General features: G+C 46.5%; 1 protein-coding gene across 3 annotated transcripts; it reads right to left on the bottom strand.

Moving 5' to 3' along the window:
* Positions 1 to 1,253: 1,253 nt before the first annotated feature.
* On the bottom strand, positions 1,254 to 27,621 carry POP1 (POP1 homolog, ribonuclease P/MRP subunit). Of its 3 annotated transcripts, none has more exons than XM_059672141.1 (17): positions 27,468 to 27,621; positions 25,077 to 25,220; positions 24,720 to 24,887; positions 23,514 to 23,689; positions 21,906 to 22,154; positions 20,489 to 20,576; positions 19,859 to 20,046; positions 18,697 to 18,953; positions 18,483 to 18,576; positions 15,677 to 15,788; positions 14,760 to 14,879; positions 8,984 to 9,099; positions 6,702 to 6,893; positions 6,272 to 6,426; positions 3,526 to 3,864; positions 1,777 to 2,416; positions 1,254 to 1,424 (listed from the first exon to the last, which is right to left on the bottom strand). In XM_059672141.1, exons 2-17 carry the CDS (start codon positions 25,216 to 25,218, stop codon positions 1,410 to 1,412), a joined length of 3,051 nt encoding a protein of 1,016 aa, XP_059528124.1. In that variant the 5' UTR covers positions 25,219 to 25,220; positions 27,468 to 27,621; the 3' UTR covers positions 1,254 to 1,409. The 3 variants fall into 3 exon arrangements, with proteins under 3 accessions (XP_059528124.1, XP_059528123.1, XP_059528122.1); XM_059672140.1 differs by having other exon boundaries at positions 1,254 to 1,415; positions 1,768 to 2,416; XM_059672139.1 differs by lacking the exon at positions 1,254 to 1,424 and having other exon boundaries at positions 1,717 to 2,416.
* Positions 27,622 to 27,650: the final 29 nt, after the last annotated feature.

Consider the following 27,650-nt stretch of genomic DNA (forward strand, 5'->3'; position numbering starts at 1 on the left):
CGCGGCGGAGAGCTCCCCCATTTATGTAGCCGTGAAACCCTTTTTCCCAGGGATAGGCTTTGGGAAGGGCGCGTCTGCCTTTCGGCGCAGTCTGACCGCCTGTGAGGAGGGCCGGCGGCGGGCTGCATGACTCAGCACAAGCAGACTGGCTGGCACGGGCGCCAGGCACAGACCACGTGGCTGAGAGCCTAGAGGACAAATGGGGGACGATCCAGTAAATATTCACAACTGGACATCGGGTGACATCTTAATGTATTGCTTACAGACACCAAGTGAGACTCTGTTTTCCGGTCTCATTGGGGTTGGACACAGATACCTGGAGAGGCCTGGTGAGAGGGGAAACCCAGGCGTCTATCGGCTACTACAGCCCTTCTGTGTCCCTCCCCAGCCCATCACCCCGCAGGAGCCGGTGCCAGATGCTACAGCAAGAACCCGTTTGCAGGAAATAGCGCCCGACTGGACAATTTAGATTTTAAAGACTATCGCCCTCAAGCTCTCCTGGGAATCCAGGGCAGGGCAGTAAGGGACTGGGGGTGAGAGACACATGTGGCGACTGGAAGGTCACGAGCACCTCGTTTCTCGCAAGTGGAAACAAGCGGCGACGCCCCCTCTCCCCGTGGGCCAGGACGAGGCCTCCTCGCTGCCCTGCTCAGTGTCAGGCGGCCGGGCGGCTGCCCGACTGTGTACCAGCAGCGGATCGCTGTGGTCGCCGCCCCCTGGAGGTGAGCGTCGAGCCGTAGGCCATGGTTACAAAGCCCGTTCCCGAGGACACGGGTCCTACCCTGTGCTACTCCTTGCAAAAGGAGTTTGGGATCAAAAAGATTTAGAAAACACGATGGACAATACCCTGGAGATTCACAATGTCCGTTATCACATGGGAGGTTCCAGGAGTCCTTTAAAAAGAAATGCTTAACTGTGTTCACCCGTTTCCCCAATCAATCTGACCTTGGAATCTCTCACTCTATTTGCGGGGGGAGGGGGGGAGGCAGGGGTTTGACACATTTCATAGAACATATTTTTAAAATGCTCTTCTACCACCCTGCCTACCACACGGCGACAAGGTTTCCAAACAGACCCGTGGTTTCCCATGACAAAGGGGGCGAGGAAACATAAAGCTGCTAATGGTTTCCAGCAAGAACGACACAGACCAAGAAATCGTAATAGAAATATGTGCTGCGTATTCCAAGGCCCTACAGCGGGGACAGAGGATGGAAATCAGTGAGGTGACTGGAATGACGTAAACATCTCATCCATCTCATCCACGTGCATGATGCATCTTTTTTTTTTATTCTCGCTTCCAAGCAGTTTCACATGACATTTCAAAACAGAAGATGGCTCAAACCAAACTTTCCAGCTGTGGGACCAGGCAGACGGGACCGTCTGTCCCCTGCCAGGACGCACGCCCGCCTTCACACCTCCACGGTCTGTCCCCTGCAAGGACGCCCGCCCGCCTTCACACCTCCACCGTCTGTCCCCTGCAAGGACGCACGCCCGCCTTCACACCTCCACGGTCTGTCCCCTGCAAGGACGCACGCCCGCCTTCACACCTCCACGGTCTGTCCCCTGCAAGGACGCCCGCCCGCCTTCACACCTCCACCGTCTGTCCCCTGCAAGGACGCACGCCCGCCTTCACACCTCCACGGTCTGTCCCCTGCAAGGACGCACGCCCGCCTTCACACCTCCACGGTCTGTCCCCTGCAAGGACGCACGCCCGCCTTCACACCTCCACGGTCTGTCCCCTGCAAGGACGCACGCCCGCCTTCACACCTCCACCACGATCCTCGCGAGCCGGTACTGCGGGGAGGCGGGGGGCCGCAGCAGCACCAGGCCCCTCTCGGCGGCGGCCTGGCCGGCCAGCATGTCCAGCAGGCCCGTCAAGCTAACGAAGCCCAGGGCGTCCCCACCGCCGACGGCCATGGAGAAGTCTCCCCGGGTGACGAAGCCCAGGAGGACTCTGGAGCAGTGGGCCGTCACGTCGGGGAGGGGGCCTGGCCACAGGCCCAGGGTCGGAGCCGGGGGCCCCGCCGCAGGGCCCGCCTCTGCCAGGCCCTCCGAGGCAGCACGCCCGAGGTGCCGCCTCTTCTCGCGGGTCTGCCTCTCCTTCTGCTTCCGGGTCTGGCTCTTGAACGGGTCGCTGTGCTTGGGTTCCTGGGGCCCGCGGTACAGCCGGTCCCGGCGGAGCCGGAGGAGGTCCTCCTGGGCTGGGACACAGATCATGGCGTGCGGCTCGGGGCTGCCCTTCCCGGGCAGGGACAGGCTGACCCACACCAGGGCCCTGGGGAAGCGGGCCAGGAGGGACCGGCGGGCCTCTGCGGTCAGTTCTTGCTGCCCCCGGCCGGGAGCTCGCCGGGCCGCCCGACTGTCCCCAGAACTGGGCCGGCACCAGGCTGACAGCTGCTTCAGCGATGCTCTACTCCTACACGTTTGAGGGTATTTTGTTCAAGGAGAAAATATGCAATTAGAAGATTAGGCATAGCGAGAGTTAATTTAATTTTTATACTCTGTGGGAAAGGATCAAAACTCCATTAATGTTTTTAAGAAATTAAAAATTAACATGAATGCATTTTTGTATTCATATTTTACTTTTTATGTGTCTACTGTTCTGAGAAAGACTAAAGGTTTAAGAAGTTGAAGGCAGAGAAAAATAAGACAGTGGGGTAGAATCTAAGGCTGTAATCACAGTGAGAGGAGTAAGGAGGAACTGATATTTTGATTAAAAAGAAACTCTAAGGGCCCTAGCCGATTTGGCTGTGGATAGAGTGTCAGCCTGCGGACTGAAGGGTCCTGCCTTCGATTCCAGTCAGGGCACATGCCTGGGTTGCAGGCTCAATCCCCAGTAGGGGGCGTGCAGGAGGCAGCCAATCAGTGATTCTCTCTCACCATTGATGTTTCTATCCCTCTCTCCATCTCCCTTCCACTCTGAAATCAATTAAAAATATTAAAAAAAAAGAAAAAAGAAATTCTAAGGAAGTTACATGGGAAAAAAAGTATAAGGCAAGAGGGGTGAGTGCTTCTTATAAAAAATCAGAGAAATAAATAAATAAATATCCGAATAAAGGGTAACTGATAAGCAAAATCTAATGCCTGCAGCAGGACTGAGTAGAACACATTTTATCGTCTATGATATGACAATATCACAATGAATTGGTACCTAATCGGCCACAAATTCAGGTCATCCAAAAGGAATGACAAGAAATCAAATTCAGTGATTCAAAGCAAACAGTGCTCACTCGGAGTTTGCAGCGGTCGTCACCTCACATACACTCGTGAAAGTACTGCTTTGTGAGCAGACTAACTGAAACATGTCGGTAAAAAAAAACTCTTGGTTTGGGTCTATGGATGATAATTTTTCAAATCAGTTCGTAAGTTAGCGTCTAATGTGATGTGGCCGTTTCCATGGGGTCTCTCTGAGTCCAAACTTGACTTGGGCCTTGCATCAAGGAACAGTGGTTACGTTTACACCTGTAGCCTGGTTGGTATTAAAAGAGATGACCTAGAACATATCTGGAAGTCGTGTGCACTCACCTGAGAACGCAGAAGAGCTGGCCACGGGCATCCTGCCCTGGTACCTGCTCAGTCCCGGCCTGAGCTGGACACTCTGTGTCCATCGCTCCCTCGGGCTCACTGGAGTCGTGCAGGGCTGTGCCCCCTCCACCAAACCCCTGAGCAGCTTCTCCAGGCGTGGGAGCACAGGGCGCCTGGTCTCTCGAGTCGCTCTCCCCACCACTCGGGGAGGAAGCTCCAGACAGTTCCTCTTGGGCCCGGACTCTCGATTCCCAGTCTCGCGTTAACTGCTCCCAGGGCAGGCAGAATGGCGCCAGAGTGCCCAGCTTAACGTAGTTGGGCCGTTTTGCAGGAGGGCGTCTAATGAAAACCAAAGAGGAGAGCCAATTCTGAATAATTTAGGATGGGGCGATTAAAATAACTATAGCCACTGTACTATATCTCTATTTAAGAAAACAAACATAGAAAAGAAAGTTTTCTAAGAAATATAATCTATATATATAAAAACCTAAGCAACCATTACAACCGAACAACCGGTTGACCATTCGCTATGATGTGCACTGACCAGCGGGGGCAGACGCTCAAAGCAAGAGCTGCCCCCTGGTGGTCAGTGTGCTCCCACAGCCAACCTCCTGCGTCCCTCCCCCCTGCCAGCTGGCAGCCTCCCATGGCCCCTACCCCCAGCCAGCCAACCTCCCCGGGGTTCCTCCCCCCCAGCCAGCCGGCCCCCCAATAGGCCTTGATTTCCGGCCAGGCCGAGGGACCCCACCCGTGCATGAATTTGTGCACCGGGCCTCTAGTAAAGATTAATAACCAACTGCACTAGCCATGCTTTTCTGTTTCCTCTGGTTTTTATTTTAATAGATGAGTCCACCAAGTAGCCCCTGTGGCCACTGCACAGCCCCAGGGAGTGCCGTTCCCAGAGACCACAAGGGCGCGTCCCGGAGCCGTGCAATGATGCCCGTGCACATGGACGGGCTCTCAGCTCTCAGGGCACAGGGGTGGCGGTGAGGTTTTTCTCTCACGCTTGACCCCCAGTGACCAGCTGCCCTCTGGAGACAGCATCAAAATCAGTTTCTCACACATCCTTCCAGAGACGCGTCATGTGCACAGAGCAGATGCGTACATACTTCTTTCACTTTTGCCCACGTTTACACAATGGTGGCACACCGCATAGTCTTTTTCTGCTTAACTCTACTTTTTTCACTTAACAAAGTATCTTGGAGATCATTTCACCTGTACATCAAGAGATCCCCATTCTTTTTGTAAAAAGATAGTCCTCTATTGCAGGACAGTTTGCTTATTTTTAAGCTTTTGCTTCTACAAACAGAGCTGCAATGAATGACTTTGAACAGGTTTCACAAGGACAAGTGTCTCCACAGGATACAGTCCTGGCTGTGGAGGCGCAGAGTATTTTTACCATTGGCAATTTTTTTTTTTAAATTGATTTCAGAGAGAGGAAAGGAGAGGGAGAGAGGGATAGAAACATCAATGATGAGAGAGAATCACTGACCCGCTGCCTCCTGCACACCACCCACCGAGGATCGAGCCTACAACCCAGGCATGTGCCCTGGCTGGGAATCGAACCTTAACCTCCTGGTTCATGGCTTGACGCTCAACCACTGAGCCATGCCGGCCGGGCAGCATTTGCAATTTTGACAGATATTTCCAAACTGCCCTCCACAGGGTGACACCAACGGACCTTTCCAGCGATGTCTGAGTGAGGGGGAAGCTCTGAGAAACACCACAAGCTGGTGAGAGCAGGGCCTGCTCTGGCTCTCACTGACCCCAGCAGGCAGGGAGCAGCCGGTCTCTGTGCTTGCAGCCGTGAACAGGAAAGCACAGTTGTGCAGCTCACAGTCATGGAACTACAACATTCAAGTATTCGCTCCCTTCTCAGTCAAAAAGTAACAGGGAGTAAGACCCACTGTGCGCCAGGTGCTGGCTGATACCGCAGAGGCCACAGCGTGCTTCCGGGAGCCTGCAGGGGAGCTAGAACCACAGGGTCCGGTGCTGGCCTGACTTCACAGGACAAAGGAAATAAAGCCCCTCCCTGCCCACTCCCCCCGGTGAGAAAAGATATCTAGATGGATAGATCCTAAAATGTAAAGACAGTGCCTATCTCTGTGAATGAAATACTCCAGTGTCGCCCTAACCGGTTTGGCTCAGTGGGTAGAGCGGCGGCCTGCGGACTGAAAGGTCCCAGGTTCGATTCCAGTCAAGGGCATGTACCTTGGTTGCAGGCACATGCCCAGTAGAGGGTGTGCAGGAGGCAGCTGATTGATGTTTCTCCCTTATCGATGTTTCTAACTCTCTATCCCTCTCCCTTCCTCTCTGTAAAAAATCAATAAAATATATTTTAAAAAAATACTCCAGTGTATAAAGTACTTTTTTATGTTTTCGTAGTTTCACTGAAATTTCAGATGTATCACCTCTATAATCAGTTATAAAAAACTCAATTTCCGTTTTGAGGGGGGCAGGACTGGAAGTGGGAACTCATGTCCACACTGTAGGTGTCCACCACCATCAACGTAAGCAAAGGACTACGGAAAGGGTTCCCGCTCTGGATGGGCCTAGAAACACCCGACATGAGACACTCTCCTGACTTACTTGTGTCTCGGTAACGCTGAACTCAAGGAAAAGCCTACGAAAACTCCATATTATATAGCGAGAGTTACCGAAGCCACTGCCAACGTTATGGGCCAGTGTGAGTAGGCACTTCTCTTCCTCTGAAGGCACCACCAACCTCGAGAAGGCAGCGTCTCACCTTTTGTACTTTTCAAGAAGATTCTTGGCTTGTTCTTCAGCAAAGAGAATCCCAGCAGAGCAGTCTGGGAAATCCCCCGGGATGGAAGGCGACCTTTTATACTGGGAATGCACCACAGTCTCTTTTAGTCCTCCCACCCGTGCACCTCGATAGATCTGAAAGAAATGTATATGTTAAAATAAATAATTAAAATTTTAAACTATCAGGCCACTCTTAAAACTTCAAATATTCACAATATGTCAGCACAACTCTTATTAATAAAACCCAGGCTCCAGGGACTTTATGTATCAGGAATTTAGCTCAGAGGGCAGAAAAATAGCGCTCAGTTTCTAAGGTGTGCGTCACGTCTGGAACATTCTCAGCCCTGGGTATTGATTAGGGATGTACTTTAAATGTCGCAACTCTTGGTCGGAACAAAAAAGTCACTTACAAATGGAATCCAGAAAGCCATGCCCCAGGCCTTGGGAAGCAGCACATCCCAGCCACTTCCCCAGCCGCGTCGGCCGTCGCCGGTCACTTTTCCCGGCTGGTGAATCAAAAGCAGAGGGATCTTGGACTCGTGGGGACCTAAAACCAGCTGTGACCCGGGCACCAGCAATTCACTTCTCTTCCGGTTTAAGTCCTACAGTGGGAGAAAATCATTCAAGACAAACAACCCTAGTCTTCTGGGAGATGCTACTGGGTCTCCCTACAAGTAGCTTTAGGAAGTTACGTGCTCTTTTAAAACACAAGAAAAACATACATGTGAGCTATTTTAAGCACAAAGTAGTCCCTCCTACGACGATTTTCCTTTATATAAGTGGTTCGTTAGAAATGGCAAATTACCTTAAATATGGGCAAGAATATACTAGAGGATTCAAAGTTACAAAATACACATGCATTCCACTAATTTCTCATCTCAGGGTTAATCTTATATTTTGATACTTTGTCCCTACATTTACTTTGGTTAAGATTTGTCATGAAGTAAAAAGAAAAAAAAAAAAGGCACAATTAACAACTTCTCCCTTGAGAATATTTCTCACCCAGTCTTAAGGATTCAAAATAGAAGGTGCTCCCCCCCACCCCCCAAAAAAAGTGAAATAGAAGACTGCAGGGAGTAGCTACCATTCTTCCAGACTTTTCTCGCCAGCTGTTCAAAGAGATGAACGGGTAGGGAGAGGCCTCCCACTCACTCAATGAGAAACTGTCCGAGGGCGGCCTTCACGCTGCAGCTAACTGCCGCCTCACGGACGCCTCCGCGCCAGGACCAGACCCCAAGTCTCCTTCTTCACTTTTCTCTCTCTCCTTGAGTTTCCTCTACCATCTACCTGTTGGTGATTCCAAAAATCTCTCTCCCTCACCCCGACTTTGGCTCCTGGGATCGAAACCTCTCTCCTACACATCTGCTCCTGGAAGTCCCGAGGCCCCTCCAACTCAATTATCCAAGTTGACACTCGTCCTTCCCACTGCATTCGCTCCCCGCCATCTGATGCCATGATGCTCACAGTTCGTTCCCTCATTCATTCACCCGTGCAAACATTTACTGGTCATTCATTTACTCTTTCATTCGAATATGCCCTGAGCACCTGCCATGTGCCGAATGCTTTCCTAGGACTCAGGATACAGCTGGGACAGGTCAGGCCTGGCTCTGGCTCTTAGCTGAGCTCCCAAACCCAAACCAGACCGTCTCCTCCTTTCTCACCACCCACCTTCCAATGAACCACTGAGTCTTGCCAATTTTACCCTCCAGATAAATACACATTTGTGGCCCTGCACTCCAGGGCACAGCGGCAATTCAGGCCCACGTCGTGCCCTACATTAAGGGCTATTTCCAGGGTCTCTTTTAAGGCCATCCAATCACAAGCCCTCTCTCCGGCTCCTCCACCCAAATCCCCACCCCTAGTCCCCTCCACCCTCCACTGTGCTGCTAGAGGGAAATGTCATCATGTCACGGCCCCGCTTAAACCTTTCCATGGTGCCCTCTGTCTTCGGTCCAGATCCCTGAAGTGCCCCCAGGTCTCCTATGCTCTGGTCCTTATTCCCTCTTCAGTTTCATCTCTGAGTCCAAGCTACTGATCTATTTGAAGATTCCTGAACACACGGTCCTGAATCTGGCCTGGGCCCCTGCTCATTCTCACTTGCAGCAATCCTTTCTCCACTGCAGCCTCGGCCCCTGGCCCCCAAAAGGTCTGGTTGATTCTAACAGCCCACCTGAGGGTCAGCTCAAACACCAGCCCCTCCGTCCAGGACGCTTCCCCTGATTTCTAGAGTCTGGGCTTAGTCTCCCTTCTTTGGGCTTCCTTTGCGGCCTGTACTTCTTTGAGTGTATCTAACAGTCATCTCCCCCATCACCTGATACAATACCTGTGGGAGCACAATCACTGGCTAATTAAAGACCGGAGAACATATAAATCAACAAAGACATAGAACACTTAATGGGGGGAAAAAACAATAAAAGAAAGACATGTATTTAAATCCTAAGATTATCATTTCAAGAAAAAGTCTCTGTGTTAACTTTTTCTAGGGATTCTTTTTCTTTAAGAACAGAAAATAAACAAACAAACAAAAAAACAAACAAAGTATTTATCATAAGTAAGGGACCAGTAAATTGTCTGAAAATAAAAGGAAGTCTACGGGACTCTACAGAGTACAAAGCAACCTTTACGTCCTCTCGAGTGACGAACTTCAACCTGTCTTCATGACTTTACCAACAACCCTTACACCATTAGTTACCTGATCCGACATTTTATTCTCTGTGACACTCTTACAGATAGCTTGGCTCCAAATAAAGCTATGCGCACACTCCACGGGCACACCCTCCAGGCGCAGCTGTCTAACTTCCTCATTATCTGAGAGGGAAAAGAAAGAGCCTTCAAACCACATCCTCGAGGTCAGTGAAGTCAAAGTCTAAACGTGCCCATTGTTACAAGAAAATATCTGATCGGCACTTACTTCTCTAGAAGAATACGCTTGGCTAGAAATTATTCTTACAGTTGGTTTCATAATCTGTGAAGTAGCAAAGGCTCCTACACTTAGTTTTTGAACATTTACGTTTAGTGGAGAAGATAGAAATACCACATGCAACTGCCTTTAAATACCCGCCTAATCCCACAGTCAGGATGATCGAAGGCTAGGAACCACCGCAGAGGCAGACGATAATACGCAGACAGCACGAGCCATGTTCTTTTGTTAAATACATTTTTATTGCTTTCAGAGAGGAAGGGAGAGGGTGAGATAGAACATCAATGATGAGAGAATCACTGATCGGCTGCCTCCTGCATGCCCCCCACTGGGGATTGAGCCGTGACCAGGAATGGAACCGTGATCTCCTGGTTCATAGGTGGATGCTCAACCTCTGAGCCATGCCAGCTGGGCCACAAGCCCTGTTCCGACTGCTGTCTTCCGGGCTCTTTATGTTACTCCTGGCCCAACGGTGCCGAGACAACAGGTATGATTTCTTTAGCCCTATTATTTCAAGTCTCCGATAGCCCCTTCCTATTGAACATACTGTTTCCTTCCTTTAAAAGGAGCATATCTCCTGTGAAACATTATCATTTCATTCCTTTAAAGAAGCCACACCATGCCAACCATGATGAACCCTCGGGGGGAAAGAGGAGGAACTTTTCCGGTGAGGAACATACACATGGATAGTAGAGACTTCCTACAGTCGTGTAATCACTCAGGGGCTGAAAAATCTTCCAAAATCTACTTTTGTTGGACAGAAAAATTAAAAGAAAAAGTCAGACAATCCATGAGTTTCGACTACGGTCCTCAAATGCCAACACAGAAGGGCCACTCCAAGGCACATACCTGCGTGGGTCTGACGGCTGGAAAAAACATAAGTTGGAAGTGACTGGGCCATAATGTGAGAGATTTCAGGGGAGAATAGAGTATATTTCTAACTTTAGTTTTTTGTTTGTTTTTAAATCCTCACCTGAGGATATTTTTTCCGTTGCTTTTTTTTTTTAATTGATTGCAGAGAGGAAGGGAGAGGGAGAGAGAGATGATGAGAGAGCATCACTGATAGGCTGTGTCCTACACCACCCCCACTGGGGATGGAGCCCGCAACCCAGGCATGACCAGAATCAAACCTGGGACCCTTCAGTCCGCAGGCTGACGCTCTATCCACTGAGCCAAATCAGCTAGGGCTCCATTGCTTTTTAGAAAGAGTGTAGGGGGGGTAGGGGAGGGGGAGAGAGAGAGAGAGAGAGAGAGAGAGAGAGAGAGAGAGATGTGGGAGAGACACATCAACTGTCTACCTCCCCCACAAGCCCTGACTGGGACTAGGGATCGAACCTACAACCCAGGTACATGCCCTTGAAAGGAAATCGAACCGTTGAGCCACACTGGCCAGGGCTAACTTCAGTTCTGAACTTTCTAAACGATACATTACATGTGTTAATAACATCAGTATAACGCAACCTCTTTAAAAAGCTGACTTGTCCTGGCTGGGTGCTCAGTGGTTAGAGCGCCGGTCCACATAACAAAGGGTCCAGGGTTCGATTCCTGGTCAAGGGCATGTACCTGGGTTGCAATTTCAATCCTCTACCCCTGTCGGTGCTCACACAGGAGGGTACCAATTGATGTGTCTCTCACAGCAACGCTTCTCTCTCTGTCTCTATTCCCCTCCACTCTTTTTCCCTTCCACTCTCTCTAGAAATCAATGGGAAAAATATCCTTAGGTGAAGATTAAGAAAAAAAAATGTTTACTTCTCTTTTTTTCCTTTTTATTGAATTTATCGGGATGACTGGTTAACAAAATTATGCAGGTTTCAGGGGCACAATTATACAACAATCCTCTGTACACTGTTTTGTGCGTTCACCACCTCAATTCCAGTTTCCATTCATCACCATTTTACCCCCTATACCCTCCTCCACCTCCTCCTACCCCTCTCCCCGTCCTGGCAATCACCACACTGTTGTCCATGTTCCTGAGTTTTTTTTCTCTTTTTCTTCCTTTTATGCTCAATCCCTCCACTACCACCCCTGCCCCCATTCTAAAAACTGTCAGCCTGCTCTCTCTGGCTGTCTCCATTTTGCTCGTTAGTTCATTTTGTTCATTAAATTCCGCATCTGAGTGAAATCATATGGTACTTGTCTTCTTCTGACTGGCTTACTTCACTTAGCATAATCATCTCCAGGTCCATCCATGGTGTCACGAAGGGTAAGATTTCTTTCCTTTTTTTATAGCTGAGGAGTATTCTGTCATGTAAATGGAACACAGCTTTCTTATCCACTCAGCTACTGGACACCCGGGCTGCTTCCAGATCTTGGCTCCTGTAAATAACGCTGCAATGCACATAGGGGTGCATATATTCTTTCAAATTAGTGTTTCGGGTTTCTTCAGGTACTTTCCCAGAAGTGGATTCGCTGGGTCGTGAGGCAGCTCCATTTTGTATTTTTTGCGGTAACTCCACACTGCCTTCCACATTGGCTGCACCAATCTGCAGTCCCACCGATAGGGCACGAAGGCTTCCTTTTCTCCACATCCTCGCCAACTCCTGTTTGTTGATTTATTGATGAGAGCCATTCTGATAGGGGTGAGGTGAGGTCTCTATTTTGTCTGCCTCATTGTGTTTGTATCAGATAGGTCTACTGTGACTCCCAGTCTTCGGGGGGTGTCCTTATGTAGTAGGTGTCGTGTGGAACCCAGCGGTGCAGCCTCCTTGATCACCTGAGCTGGGTACTCCGGGAATGTCCCTTGAGTGGGTTATGTGGGCCCTCCTGTTATAATTGAGTCTTGACTGCTACTGGCCCGTTCGTGCACGGGATCGACCCGCAGGCTGCCCGACTGTGAGTCTCAACCCCGACCATGGCCTGCAAGCTGCTGTGCACGGGCTGACCACACGAAGCGAACTTGCCTCAGCGGGGCTTGGTGCCTGCGGTATCTCCCTTTGGGTGTGCTGCTTGTAACCCTGCTCTCGTGTTGTCCGAAGCTGGTCACTGGGTGCGCTGGTTCTGGGCTTCTTGGGAGGGAGTCTCTGCTGCAGGCCCAAATCAGACGCTACCTGTGACCTACCCTGAGCAGCCTGTTTGGAGCTATAAGTGATCCACCAAGTGTGGCTGCCAGTGTCGGGCCTGGGTGTGCGTGGGAAGGAACAAGCTGTGCACCCAAGCAGGCTTTTACCATCATCGGGTCCGGATCAGGTTAGCAGAAGTCCCAAGATACCCCAAGAGCCCCCTCTACCCGCTGGCTGCCTGTGAGACTCCGGCACTGAAAGGGCCTCGGGCTATACTCCTCAGCAGGGCATAAGCTCCACAGAGAGGGGTGAGAGGGAGCCCAGAGGGGGTGGCTGTTGCTTTCCCCAGGCTGATTCCACAGAAGGAAGGCGGCACCTGGAGTGTGGGAGATGGACTCAGCATAGGGACCTGGCGGCTCTCCCTTCAGCTCCCTCCCCAGAGCCACAAACTCCAGTCTTTCCTCATGCACCTCTAGTCCACTCCACCCTCCCTCCCTAGAGCACAGGGTGAGTGGCTACAAACAAAAGTCTGTGTGTTGGCCCTTTAAGAGGGTGCCTGTATCTCTAGAGGACTCCCATCTCTTTCTGGCGGACAACAACCCCGTTACTTTCCACAGGCAGATGTTATGTGGGCGCCTCTTCCGGGCCCTGTTGCTGTGGGCTGGGGAGCCCGTCAGGGGGTTTAGACCCCATGCTTCTCAGGGAGAACCCCCGCAGCTGAGATATCCCTCTGGAACCTTTGCCGCAGCCCTGGGAGTGGGGTCGGCCCTTTCTGCTTCTCTGCCCTTCCTACCAGTCTCAATGTGGCTTCTTCTGTGAATAACTTGGTTATAAGACTTCTTTTCAGCTAGACTTCAGCTGGTTATTCAGGATGATTCTTCTATGTTTAGCTGTAATCCCAGTTTGGTCCTGGGAGGAGGTGAGTGTAGCTTCCACCTACTCTGCTGCCATCCTGGATCTCTCAAAAGTTTACTTCTTTATCTAGATCACATGCCAATCAATACTTCTTCAAAGAAATCACTTAAAATCGGTTTTAATGAAAGTCCACAATGACTAACAAAAGGATAAGCTTTTATAATAGAAATTAAATGTTTGAGAAACTTTCATTTTCTTTGAACTGATTCATCCTATATAATAATCCTATATAATAAAAGCCTAATATGCTAAGTGTCCGGTCAACCGGTCGGCTGTTCAACCAATCAAAACATAATATGCTAATGATATTCTAAGGCTGCTCAACTGGTCACTATGATGTACACTGACCACCAGGGGGTAGACGCTCCGACCGGTAGGTTAGCTAGCTGCTGGGGTCCGGCCGATCAGGACTGAGGGAGATGGGCCAGACACACCCTGGAGCCCTCCCGGGTTCCCTCCCCAGCTGGCCAACCTCCCACATCCCTCCTTGGCCCCGATCGTGCACTGGTGGGGTCTGTCAGCCTGGCCTGCACCCTCTCACAATCCAGGACCCCAGAGAGCCAGTTGCAGCCTGATCCCGCAGGCCAGGCCGAGGGACCCCACTGGTGCACAAATTCATGCACCGGGCCTCTAGAATTAATATAAAGCCTTAGAAAGCATTTTAATATAAAACTGCCTTATTTTAAAAAAGAATTTGAGGAAGCAAGAGAAATTGAGTAGAATTAAATTACAGCTTTAAGGCTATTATGGGAGTCACCATTTAATGGTGTGGCTGACGCTGCAGTTTTCATGGCTGCACCAGAGCATATTGCTACTGAAAAAGAAAAGAAAGAAGCAACACCTCATTGATTAAAGTCTGAGACTCCATAATTAACTAACTTACCGATGTATCTTCAAACTCCTCTCATTCAATCCACCTTTCATTTGACCTTCTGATAGAATCATTTACTAAGCCCTTAATAAGCTAGCTAACTATGCATGGAGGTTAAAAAAAAAAATTATAGTCATAACACCTATATTTTTCTCCAAAAATTCACAAGGTAATTTTAATGATTCTCCCCCCCCCCCCCAAAAAAAAAACCATACTTAAATGACAGCAAATACAATAAGACATTATCACAACCACTGCATGTCCCAGATGAGACTAAAATTTTAGCCAGTCCTACACACCCTCCTAGGCCACTCCAGCCAAACAACTCCCTCGGGCCACTCAACTGAGTCTAAACCAAGACATCTTACCTTCCAGCACCTGGGATGGCCTTGCCAGGATTCGAACCTGGATCATCTGTTTGGTCAGACAGAGGCTTCCAATGAGCACAAGACCAGCTGCAGGTGCACATCCCTTCCTCATATGAAAATTCTGAAACGCCAGGCATTTTCAGAGAACCCATTTGACAGAAAGACAGGTTTTACTAGATACTAGCAGTGAAATGAACATAAGGATCAGGCTACGTGTTACACAGCTAAACGATACTCCCACACACACCTCCTGTGGCCATAACCACCTTGAAAGTAGCCAGGTAAAGATCACCCTCATTTCCTAGAGGTGAAGTTACTGCACAGGTGTCACTAACACAACTGGGACTAGACTGCTCAAAATAGTAAGAAAACCAGGAATGTTTCAAGAACTTTACCTTGGCATTTTTCTGGATTGGGCAAAACTTTGGACCTCTTTTGAGGCAAATTTATTCGAGGATCCCCAACTGTCAGTCCCAGAATAGTACCTGCTGGAATTTCTGCTGGTGATGTTATTCCTTGAGCAATAAACAAACAATAAAATGCAAGTTTAAAAAGAGGCATTCACAGTGTATACATATTTGCTTGTATTTTTCAAATTTTTCTAATAAAACTTTCATCTTGGGTTATTTTACTTGAAAACATGTATTCCCATGCTGGCCGGTAAAGCTCAATGGTTAGAGCATCAGTCCTCCCACCAAAGGGTCCCCGGTTTGATTTCAGGTCAAGGGCACATACCTGGGTTGCAGGTGTGATCACTAGCCCTGTTTGGGCACATGCAGGAGGCAACCAGTCCATGTGTCTCTCTCACATCGATGTTTCTCTCTCTCTCTACTTCTACTCTCTCTCTAAAAATCAATGGAAAAAAATATCTTCAAGTGAGGATGAACAACAACAAAAAACATGTTTTTCCTTTTTTTCCCATTGATACTTTTAGAGAATAAATTAACATTCATAAAGAGAAACTTTCTCTTTATGAAAAACATTTAACATTATAGACATTTTACAAACAGAAACATGTTTCTTTCATTGATGACTATCGTAGCTTCACACACAAAAGTACTCATGTCCACTTAAGAATCAATTTCAGTTTAGTGCCTGGTATATGCACTGACTGTAATATCAGAATGCCTTTGTTTGTTGTTTCATAAGCAAACTCAAATAGTGTTTTCCCTATTCACTCTCTGACTTGCTTTCTCGCTATATTACAACAAAGAGTTAAAGTTAAAAAGCACCACCGCCCGTGGGCAGCCTTCCTGCCCATGTCCGGCAGCCCCCTCCTTTCCCAGCACAGCATAGCATCCCCTGCGCATACCTCCCAACAAGTCAAACACGGCCTCTTGTCTGTGGTGGAGGGAAACCGTGTCAGGATTCCTACAGGTTTCAGTCCACCAATGGTGCGGAGTGTCCTCTGTGTCCTCTCCCTCCTGAAAAACAGCAACTCCTGGTTACCGACCAATAATGAACCAGACATTATAATCGTGTTAGGGTTGGGATTCTGACCCCCTCCACTTTTTTCCGCATGTGGGAATGAACGTTTTAAGGGAAGAACCAGCGGAACTGTCACTATTTTCACACAGTAATTAGCACCAGGCTAACTATCCTTCTAATTAGAAGCTATCCTTCTAATCAGAGGCAAGAAGAGAGTACTACACTTCTGTCAAGATTTCACATAATGCTCGGCCAGTGTGGCTCAGTGGTTGAGTGTCGACCTAGAAACCAGGAGGTCACGGTTCGATTCCCGGTCAGGGCACACCCCAGGGTTACAGGCTCAATCCCCGGTGGGGGACGTGCAGGAGGCAGCCGATCAATGATTCTCTCTCATTGCTGATGTTTCTTTCTCTCCTTCTCCCTTCCTCTCTGAAATCAATAAAAGTATTTTTTAAAAAAAGGATTTCAGTTCCTTCTCTCTCTTTCTCCGCCATCCAGGTGCGTTCGCTTCTCCTTCACCATGTCTTCCCACAGACTTTCAGGACCAAGAGGTTCCTGGCCAAGAAACAAAAGCAGACTCGGCCCATCCCCAATGGATTCAGATGAAACCGGAAATAAAATCAGGTTCAGCTCCAAGAGGAGACATTGGAGAAGAACCAAACTGGGCCTATGAGGAATCACACATGAGAGATGACTCACATATTTCTGCTGTATCCAGGTTGCCCACACCTTTACATGACTGAGTTGCCTACACCTTTAAATGATAGAAAAGACCGCTACTGTCTGGACAGTTGGGACATTTTAATTGGGAAATTAATGGACTCATGATTTTGCTCTGTTTTTTTTCCTGCAATAGTAGGTTGGTTCAGTAATAAATGTGTGAGACCTTTAAAAAAAAAAAGGATTTCACATACTAAGAAAAACAGCCATGGCTTTCAGAAAGATTGAGCCACTTCACACTGAGGCCTCTGTGCACAGTGCCTGCAAGAGCTCCTTGCTCCTCTCCCTCTATTGCCAACTTCATCACCAGCAACTTAAGCAATAAAACCTTCCTCACCAAGGAAAAACCAAACCTATACCTTTTGAAGAAATCTTTAGCCAAAGGCTACATGACGACTATCGTACGCCTAGAGATTTCAGATAAGACATGCAAGTATTTTACTTACATTTCTTCCTGGCAGATCCAGGAATTGAACAAGGTTTCCAAAAGCACTTCGAGTATCACGCGCATGCCAAGAAAGAACACCTATACTGAATAAAGCAGGAGGTGCTCCTAGATTCAAAAGCTCCTGTAACATGTGCCAGTCTCTCACAAACACTCAGGCAGCGTCACTTAGCGGTTTCAAGTACAGGCCCTGGAAACAAACTCTCTAGGTGCAAATCCTTGCTCTGCAACTCGTTTAGCTGGAGCAGAGCACCTGGTCCGTGCCAGGCACTGTGCTAAGCACTGCGGACAGAGCAAAGAACAGAACGACCCTGCCCTCGCCACCATGCTGTATAAATACACAAAGAGAGGTCGCCATACAAATTGAGGAAATGTGCAAAATACAATATAATTCACAGGAGGGATATCATTTACCCTGAGGGATTGGGAGAGGATTCTGTAGGGAAATGAGATGGATGTTGAAACCTGAAGAATGAGGAAGTTTAGCCAAGCAGAGTGGTGGAGGTGGAATGTTCAAGCAAGTGGGGGGAAAAAGCAGGTGCAAAGGCTCTCGAGGAGATGGAATCTCCAGGAGAAAGGAGGCCAGGCTGGCTGAGGTGCAGAGTTGAGAGACAAAGCAGAAAGGCACAGGTTACACAGTCAAATCCGGGGCTTTGGATTTTATCGCAGACACAATTCAAGAGACCAGGCAAGAATAGGAGTGGGTGAGGCTGGTGGGGAAACAGTGGAGAGAGAGAGAGAGAAGTAGCCTTTCTCTTTTAAAGTATTTTTCTTCTAAAAGCCCAAACGCCGCTCAGATCTGTCATCGTACCTGACCATGTCAAGTCTGTGAGAAGCACAGGGACTGAAAGGCGCAGGGCACTGACACAGCAAGACAAACGTGAGCCCGGAACGTCTGACTGCTCATCTGGTCTCCGCTCTCTGGACCTGTGCAGTCTCCATGCCACAGTTACCGGAATGTAATTTCTAGTTCATTAAAATTCAGTAAAGGTGGAAATGCAAGCTCCTTAGTCCTACTGGCCGCATTTCAAGAGCTCAATGCGACACATGGCCAGGCCTCCCACCCTGGACAGCACAGAGGCACGGCGCCCTCACAGGAAGGCCTGCTAGACAGCGCTGCACGGGACACACGGCTCCTTGCCTCTCAGCGGCCACAGAACCTTAAAACTCACCCCAGAAAATACGCATCACACAAGTACAAACAAAAAAATGGCCGTACACTCGGGGGTTTTAAGGGCTCTGTTGCCTGTTTATGGAGCAGAAGGTAAGGCCCTTCTGCAAACTCACAAGCTGCAAGAATAACTCGTCCTTAAATCAGAACAAGTCGGTTCACTTATCACACTCACTTAGATTTGTTCATGCAGGAGAAGTAAGAGATGACAAAGTCCTTGATCATAAGCGTACGGAGAGAAATAAACACTTATAGGCCAGGGCCCAAAATGTTACCAAACGGTATGTGAAGTGTCACAGGTGTGCGAGGAAAGACAGGACTGGAACGTATCGTTACAGTCCCGGTGAATCTTACGGTGTGGACAGCGGCAGCTTGCAGAGCGTCGGTGAGGATGGCGTGGGAGAGGGGACCGATCAGGCGGAACCTGTTGATCTCCATCGTCAAATCACTGAAAGAGAGAGGAAAAGTCTGAAAAGGGAAACTTCCACGATATATACGACGGCTGTGGCCACAGGCAGAAGCAGAGGAAGACTTCAAAGCAAATGTTCTGAGCGAATGCCGCCTGTACCTGATCACAATGCCTGTGGTAGAGGAGCTCCAAGAACGCGGTTCATGTGCAGCTCTAGTTCCGTCCCCCATAAATTTTTTAACCGGTTTAGCGTTTTCTCCATCGTCCTTCCGTTTTCTTTTCTTGCCAATTTTCTCATCAGGCAGTTTCGCTCGACTTTTTTCTTGGGCTGGTGCCAGAAGGGGATCAGGGATGCAGGTAGTTGATTCGACCGGTTCTATACACTGGCACGCTGCTTTTATTTCCTCCAAAATATCCTAAGGACATACGTAAACATTTTACTTTTGAAGTTTAAAATGTAAATATGTTACAGATTTAAGGTGGTTTAGTCTATTTTTTTCCCCTCCCTTTAAAAATTTACATTTGTATTCCTTCGCAAATTAAACTAAATTCATCATTATCAAAATGGGGTTTGGGTTCTTCTGAGTAGTGCATGGCACTTGGAACAAAACAAAACAAAACAAAACAAAAAAGGATTATGTCAAAGATTAATGAAAACAACACGACTGCTCTGACCAAATATTTTAAAATGAGTTTAAGCCCCGACTGATGTGGCTCAGTTGGTTGGAACATCGTCCTGTACATCAAAAGGTAGCGGATTTGATTCCTGGTCAGGGCACATGCCCTAGTTACAGGTTCGATCCTGGTCAGAGTGTGTGCAGGAGGCAACTGATCAATGTTTCTCTCTCGCGTCAATGTTTCTCTCTCTCACACAAAAATCATTTTAAAAAAATGAGTTTAAGGAGAAAATTTACCATCTGCCAAATAAAAGCAGTGAGTATGCTAAAAAAGAGAGAGAGACTAAGCTAAATGCAGTGTTAAAAATCTTCAGAATTAATCAAAACAACTTCTCATCAAATAGGGTCTACCAAGCACCTAGCCACCAGGGAACCAATTCAGGCATGGTGGAAGCATTCATCCAAAGGCAACATTTCATGCCATTTGCCTAATAAGGTTGGTTTTCATCTCTACTTATGGCTTACTAAAAAAAGTGAGGGGTCAAGATTTGCTTCATGTAATATACATGCAACTTTCTTCCCTACATTCAAATACCAAGCTACCAGCCAAACTTATACGCCACTTAAATGTCTATGGTATTGATTTCCAACAGTCATCAAGAATGCAGGGACGAGTGACGGGGAGACAAGCTCAGGGATGGTACCTGTTTAAGCGTTGGGTGAAGCCAGATCCACAACTGCCTGCTCTCAGAGGTGTCCCCAGGGGTCCTCTCCGGCTTCCAAATGAATGAAACAGGCCCCAGCATGCCTCGGGGGTACTGATGTGCCCGGTAAAGCAGGAGACTTCCCTGGCGCTTTCCAGACAAGCAGTGAACTGCTGCAAAAGTCAACCCTGACAGAAACGAAAACAAAATCCCATTATTTCAAGTGTTGAGACTGCAGTAGTATTTCCCGACAGCTAGACTATTATTGATTGTCTCTCTCCGGGTCGGGGTGCAAAGTCTAGGCTCTGATCACTGCTTGGATCAAAGTGGCACACAGTAAGTTCTCCATAAATATTTTATGGAATGAGTGTTTAATGAGTTTTCCTTTTCTGCCTACCTAAACTCACTCCATCAGCATAATGACCTTCTCACTTTACACTTGACAAGGGTAAAACTGATTTAAAAGCCACCCTAAGCTTTCCTTTAATTAACATACTCAATGGAGAACAAAAACTCTCTCATGCATTTTTATATATGTTTAAATTACCAAACACTTACAGCACTGACACGTCTTCATGAAAGAAAGAAATAATCAGACCAATATAGGACTCAGATTTGAAACAAGTTTACCTGTGTCTATGCTACACATTGGAGAAAGTGCCTTTAGTATTTCTTCCTCTTTGCCCTTCAACTCCAAACAACAGTAGTAGGATAAATCCTGCACAGAGAGAGAAAAAGAGAGAGAGAGATCATTAAAAACGTAGCCTTTTACACGGGGAAATTGCAAGAAGCCAAGTCACATGAGAAAAACTCCCAGAGTCCAAGACACAGAACAGATTGCTATGTAAAGCTATCATTCCACAAGTCAAAATCTGAAACCTGTCTGTTCCTGTTACATCAGCAAATATTCTTAAACCAATATGAATCAAAATAAAAATGAATTTTCATTTAAATAGGTTATAGTTTTCTACTTTTTATAAATAAATAAAAATCTGTGTTATGTCCCACATTCAAAGACAAGGTCTAAGCAGAATGTAAAAACTGCTGCCTCTAAGTAAAGACTTATTCTTCCCTGAAATCTGCGTTAGAAATGAGAGTCATGATGCTCCAAATAATTTATACCGTATTTCTCCCATGCTCATTCTTGACTATAATATAGATTCAAACTGATACAAGGTACAAGGGAAAATGAGAGTAAGAGGTTACCAATTAAATAAGATAAAGACAGATCAAACTGAGCTAGTAAAATCAATATGTTAAAGAACTATAATAACAGTGTACAGTCAATAAAGCGTTACCAAGTGCCAGGGGCTGGGCTAACTCCTTACGCGGACTGTCATTTAATCTTCCCAACACCTGATGACCCAGGTGCTATTTGTTATTGGATTTCACAGACGAGGGCAGTGGGACAGAGTTGTTACTGAACAAAGCCACATAACCAGAAAGTGGAGAAGCCAGCGTTCACGACAGGCTCCCACTGAATCATAAACATCTGGAACAGCGTTCGAAGACTGCTCAGGGTCCATCGATGGTTCTCAGATACCTGTGACTGATCAATGACTACTTACTGAACCAAGGCTGAATACATCTCGGGCACGACCAAGAAAACCCCGCATGATCGCTAGAACTGACCTCACCCTCATGTTAGCCTTCTCTGACTCTCTTCATTCTTGTCGGGTGGAATTTAGTTCAATTCTTCCCTGCTACCTGGCTTCCTTCTGCCTCCCCCACTCTCCCACTTTCTTATTCCTTACAACTCTGCTCAAACAACACTTCCATGGGGAAGCTTTCTCGGTCCCCTGTTACGCATGCTCATGGTGTTCTATGTATCCCTTACAACTGCCTATTTGGCTAATTGTTTGATTAATGTCAGTCTCCCCTAATACCTTTACATTTTGTCTCCAGCATCTAGCAAAGTGCCTGGTGCTCAGTAATTATTTTTAAAATAAATAATCTCAGAGATAGGGCTTTGGCATTACCACGAACTGTTCTGTTCTATCAGAAACGGTCTAAACAAATATAAAAGAAAACCAACTGGAAAGCAGACCTGAAGGAGGCAACGTTGTGTCATGGCTCGATAGCAGGCCCGGTGGCTCTTGACTGTCGGCCTCTCCCCGAGGCAGTAGCCCCACTGCTTGACCATGTGAAACCGTTTGGCGTGCCAGATGTGAGTTTCTAACCATCTGTTCTTCCTCTGCCTACGGTTAAATTCCAGCATCCGGTTGATGTGACATCTTCGAGCTTTATGGCACTTGTTTTTTGAATGTTCTTTCTTCTGATGCACTGCTTTCTCTGCCTGTAGTTTCAAGAAGAGAAGCAGAACCAGTGTGCGACCATTTCAAAACAAAGTTAAGTGTTAGGAACTCAAACTTAAACTAACTTTAGTTTGCTTAAATGTTTAACTTGGTGACTTCCCCAATGGAAGCTGAGATGGGGGCAATGGAAAGAGTGCAGATTTTAGAGGTGGTCAAACCTGAGGAAGCGCATCCTGACACTTACTAACTGGGCAAGCTTCATGGAGAACGAAGATTAGACTAGTTATAACATGTTCACCACAGGCACGCAAGCTTATTGTGGCTGTTAAGAGTATATTAGAGAGCAACAGGGAATACACCCTATACTAGCTTTTTGTTGTTATTTTGTATTGTTTTTTAACCTCTAAGATTATAGCTAAATCTAAAATTTAGAACCAAAAATATAGAAGTGAGGAAAACTACACATTTCATGTCAGTTAGGTACTGAGAGGTAAATGCTAAATGTTAGCATTGGGAAACAGACTTCACATTAAGTCTAGAAACTACGAAATTCCTGGGTAGTTTTTACTATTCATCTATTCCATAGCCAAGCTAAACTTATGTGGAAAAAACTCTTCATTAGTTTGTGGGCCCTTACAAATAAGGACTTGACCTTGATGAACTCTAACCCTACAACCAACATAGTATGCACTGGTACATAGAAGGTACATTACAAAGAAATTCTGAATCAACTAATAAAGACATGGGTAGCTTAGACAATCTCAGAAAGTCCAAGCCAAAAACAATTAGACTTGAAAAAAATTTAAATTCAAGCTCAATTTTTCAACATTGAAAAAGTCAAAAGGCAAGTGCTAGGCAATGATGCTACCTTTTATTTTTTTAACCTTCCAACTCTAAGCCCAAAATGCAGAGTTAAAATTGCTTATCTGGCATGAAGGTCAGTATTATATTTTAAATATGACAGGGAAATGTCAACTTTTTAACACCATTAAAAGAAAGGGGTTCCATGCCCGGCTGGCAGGGCTCAGTGGTTGAGCATCGACCTATAAACCAGGAGGTCATGGGTTCAATTCCCAGGTGGCAGGCTCAATCCTCAGTACCGGGCATGAGGAGACAGCCGATCAATGAATCTCATCATTGATGTCTCCCTCTCTCTCTGAAAAATCAATAAAAATATTTTTTAAAAGGGAGGGTTCCAACTGTTATATTTAAAAGCAGCCGTAATGTACAACTATTTGGTAGATGATAAGGAGGTGGGAGGGGGATAAATCATGAGAACAAAATATGCAAAGTCTGCCTGTTGTTTTTGGTTTTCATTTTAACAAATTCTATTAGGTTAACACTTCCCATTTTCTCTTAGGAACTACTAACCTAAACATTACACCAAGTAAACCGTATACCTCTTTCTGTGCAATCTCCTGCAGCCGTCTCGGAAGGCGTTTGACGTTGTGGCTCATGGCTCTTCGCCTCATGTGCCGTGGCAGAGTCTGGAAAACCAGTGAATTTGAAGACTTCTGAGTCACTGCTTTCAACATAGCGCTGATTTCAGCAGCTCGGGCCTGAGCAAAAGTAGACGCTGTCGAAGCAAAGAGGACTGTCACTAAAAACTAGCCTTGAATCAACACTGTCCTGCCACATTTCAGAAGAAAAAAAGATTTGAAGTATATGAGCTTATGATTCATCCACCACCCCAACCCCTGATTAGTGGTTATTTCTGTATTATAAGATTGTGAAACTACTCTTCAACTTTTGTTTTTTCAAGTTTTCTATAAGAATTTGGCGCCACTTTCTCATTAAAAAAAAAAAAAGTTTTAAAGACAAGATTACAAAAAAAGCTTTTTAAGACAGAGAACCACATGCAATACAATAACAACCATTTTTAAGTATAATAATCACACAAGAAAACAAAAAAATGTTCAATCCCAGCTTTTAGTACCAAAAACAAAACAAAACAACAAATCAAAGAAAAAACAAAATTTTAACAATGGTTTTGACTCCAAGGATTTTTTCCTTAACATTTTCTTCTTTTTTCAAATATGTGACCATAGTTTTCTTTATTGAAAAATACTTTTTTTTAAAGAGTAAATAGTAAATAGAGTGCTGGGGAAAGTTAAGTGAATTCCCCCAAGAAGGCATACAGAGAAACCAGAAGCACCTGTACAGTATGTACAAGAAGTATGGGCCATGTGGTAGGGGTAAGAGTGGTGGGGCGACGGGGGATGAGCTGGCAAGGACCTGGAGAAGGGAATTTAAAGATCTGGGTTGCCTTGAAAGTGCATTAAATTTGGTTTCATCTTTGGAGAATTCCATGCCGAGGGGTGTAAATGGCATTTCCTATTTTAAGAGAGAGTGGGGAAAAGATTTTAAGACAAAGTAGAACAGTTCACAAATAAGGGCTTTTAAGAAGAGAGGTAAGGAAAAGGAGAGGAACTGAAGAAGGGAGAGCAATCAGGCTCAAATCCAAAGGGAGGGGAGAAAGGCTTGGAGCAGGAGGAGGGGAGAGAGGGGGGCAGGGCCAAGACATAGCTAGGGCGTTCGAAATCTGGCTGCATGAGCAACAAAGAGCTCACAGGGCAACCAAACCTCACTCCTTTACAAACACCTACCTGTTATGTACTTTGGAATCTCCTGAGATGTGCCCTCGGGACCCGCTTTCCATCCTCCCTTCTTTCTAAACGTTACTTTGGAGGAAGATTGCTCATTCACATCAGGCCTAGATGGTGAATAGTGGGCCATTTTGGCTTGCTGCTGTCGTGAAGCTCCAGAAGAAGGATCTAATATATTAAAAAAAAAGAAAAGAAAGAAATATGTCACTCTTACCAGGAATAAGGATTACAGTGGAAAATATCTGTTGGGGTGAACTGAAATTTTCCCCCACTCTGCACATGCCCACGAATGACCCCCAAAATACCCAAAGCAATTTGCTCCAAATGGGAGTGGAGAGAGCACTGTGTGTATCTCACCTAGTTTTTGAGCTCGGAAAGGTTTCCCGCCTCCATTAAGGTGCTTTTCACCTCTCTCAGGCACAAAGCCAGAGGATAAAGTCACATTGGTGGGCTGGTTTCTCATTTTCTTAGCATGTTTTCTTTCTTTTGCATTAGACATTTCTGGAAATAAAGTAATAAATTAATACAGGGAAAGGGAACAGCCATTCAAAAATAAATATAATAAATATTCATAACTCAATATACAATAAATCTTTCTTATAGGTGGATTGATATAAAAATGTTATCGTGATATTTATTTACTACAGAAATTCATAACCAGGACAATCTCTAGGGGAGCCATGAATGGTATTAACACCAAAAACCTGATTCAATAGAAAAAAAATGTTTTATTGTTGGAAGAGACTATATTAGTACATTCCAGTTTGCGCTTTCAAATAATTAATTCATAAACCTATGTTGACACTGCAAAAAGTCGATGTTTCTCTCTCATCAATGTTTCTAACTCCCTATCCCTCTCCCTTCCTCTCTGTGAAAAAAATCAATAATATATATATATATATATATATATATATATATATATATGTATTTTAAATCTTTTAAAGAAAATTCTTAGGTGAACATAAGCCACTTGAATCAATGAAATATAGAACACACTATTCTGATATAACCTCTACAAAAACTGAACATAAATTATTGATGTTTTCATTTCTACTACTGAGATGAGGCCAGCGGCACCTTTAATTTGTAACAGCTAAAAAATTTCCATTTGAAGGGCGAAAAATAAAGGACAAAAACCTAGTGGAGCCTGATGGATTTACTCAGTAATTCTCAAACTTGACATCCCCCCCTTTTTTTCCTCAATAGTTTCAAATACCTGTTTTCTATTTTGAAATGAAATTCACTCATAGCATAACCTACCAGTTATAACCTATAACTTTTGCCAACACATGCCCTACAATATGTGCTCTAACTGTAATGTAAAGAAAAAAATTTAGCCCTGACCAGTTTGGCTCAGTGGATAGAGCGTCAGCCTGCGGACTGAAGGGTCCCAGGTTCGATTCCGGTCAAGGGCATGTACCTTGGTTGCGGGCACATCCCCAGTGGGGAGTGTGCAGGGGGCAGCTGATCGATGTTTCTCTTGCATCGATGTTTCTAATTCTCTATCCCTCTCCCTTCCTCTCTGTAAAAAATCAATAAAAAATATTTTAAAAAAAGAAAAAAAAATTTAATATGTATTTCAACATTTCACAACTGTACCAGATGACATTATGAAACAATGAAAAAGCTCTGAAAGGTCTGGAGCCAGAAGTAGAAAAGCCAAAACCTTAGCAGTAGGTAGGACAAAATGAGGGGGAGTAAACAGGACTTTCTTATATTGCATTTTAGGAGCAGGGCAGGACTGGGATCTTGCCTGTCCTTTTCACTACTGCACCCCAGCACCTAGCAGGGTGTCTTGAACAAAGTAGGGGCTCAATATCTATTTGTTGACTGCATCCGTGCACGCATACATGAAAGAGGGAAGCGTGCTACAATGCATTATAAACAGAATGAAAACATATTCAGCCAACTATTACCCCTTCTGACACCGCATGTCTTGAGTACCTGCCAAGAAAACAGCCCTGGGGCCATGTGCTGGATCAAGATCACTATCTGCCTTTTTATTATTATTATTATTATTAAATATCTATCCACTGAGCCAAACCAGCTAGGGCACCATCTGCCTTTCTGAAACCAGATCCCAGCCCCTACAAGAGAAAGGAACATGGGAGGGGCTGGCAGGTCGAAAAGGCCCAGCTCTCCGCGTCCCCTGGGAGTGACCCACCTTTCTGCTTTAGGGCAGCGATTTTCAACCCGTGTGCCGCGAGGACTTCTAAAACATTCAATACCTGACTCCGTAGTCAGGGGCACTGACCTCCTTTCCCTTAGATTGCCAATAAAAAATGACAACTGCCAGCACAACAATAGCTGCCTGGTCTGAATGAATCAAAATCATACCTATTTTCGTCAGACCAGCAAAACCAAAAAATAATATATATGTGTGTGTGCGCGTGCGCGCGCTATGGAATTTTAGTAATTAGTTCGTGTGTGCCAGGAGATGAAAAAGGTTGAAAAGGGCTGCTTTAGGGTGTAAGGAGAGGGGGTACACGCCCGTTCCCAGAAAGGGCTCCGCCTAATGTGGCCATGCAGCAAAATGACAGAGTCAGGGAGCTCCGGGCAGGAGCAAAGGTGGTGCAGCCGGCAAGACAGGCCCAGGAGCTGGCAGCAGGGGAAGGGGGGGAAGGGGAGGTCGGCCGGGTCTGGGGTGGGGGGCGCAGTGCGCTGGTGCCAGGCGAGGGATCCCCCTCTTCCCCCCCACCCCCACCCCCCACACGCTCCCCTAGAGACCACCAGTCCCTCACGACCCACCTGCCAGACGATCCGAGGCAGAAAACTAGGGCTTCCCAGGTCAGAATGACAAGGTTCTGCTGCGGTCCCCTCCGAAACGACGTGCGCTGCGAGCGAGTTGGAGGGCGCATGCGCCGTGCGGCGGCTGCCTCCACGTGGCCCGGGGCCGCGCAGAGACTACAACTCCCAGAATGCCGTGCGAAC

This window comes from Myotis daubentonii, chromosome 17 (assembly GCF_963259705.1).
Source record: "Myotis daubentonii chromosome 17, mMyoDau2.1, whole genome shotgun sequence".
In the NCBI taxonomy this organism is placed as follows: Eukaryota; Metazoa; Chordata; class Mammalia; order Chiroptera; family Vespertilionidae; genus Myotis; species Myotis daubentonii.

Bases quoted from the DNA above. Each gene is read 5' to 3' on its own strand.
- POP1 (XM_059672141.1), bottom strand. From the start codon at position 25,218: ATGTCTAATGCAAAAGAAAGAAAACATGCTAAGAAAATGAGAAACCAG. The intron at 22,155-23,513 runs GTATACGGTTTA...TTGAAACTACAG, and splicing joins AGGAGATTGCACAGAAAGAG to GCAGAGAAAGCAGTGCATCA. The intron at 9,100-14,759 runs GTAAAGTTCTTG...TTTCCCTCTCAG, and splicing joins CAATCCAGAAAAATGCCAAG to ATAATGAGGAAGTTAGACAG.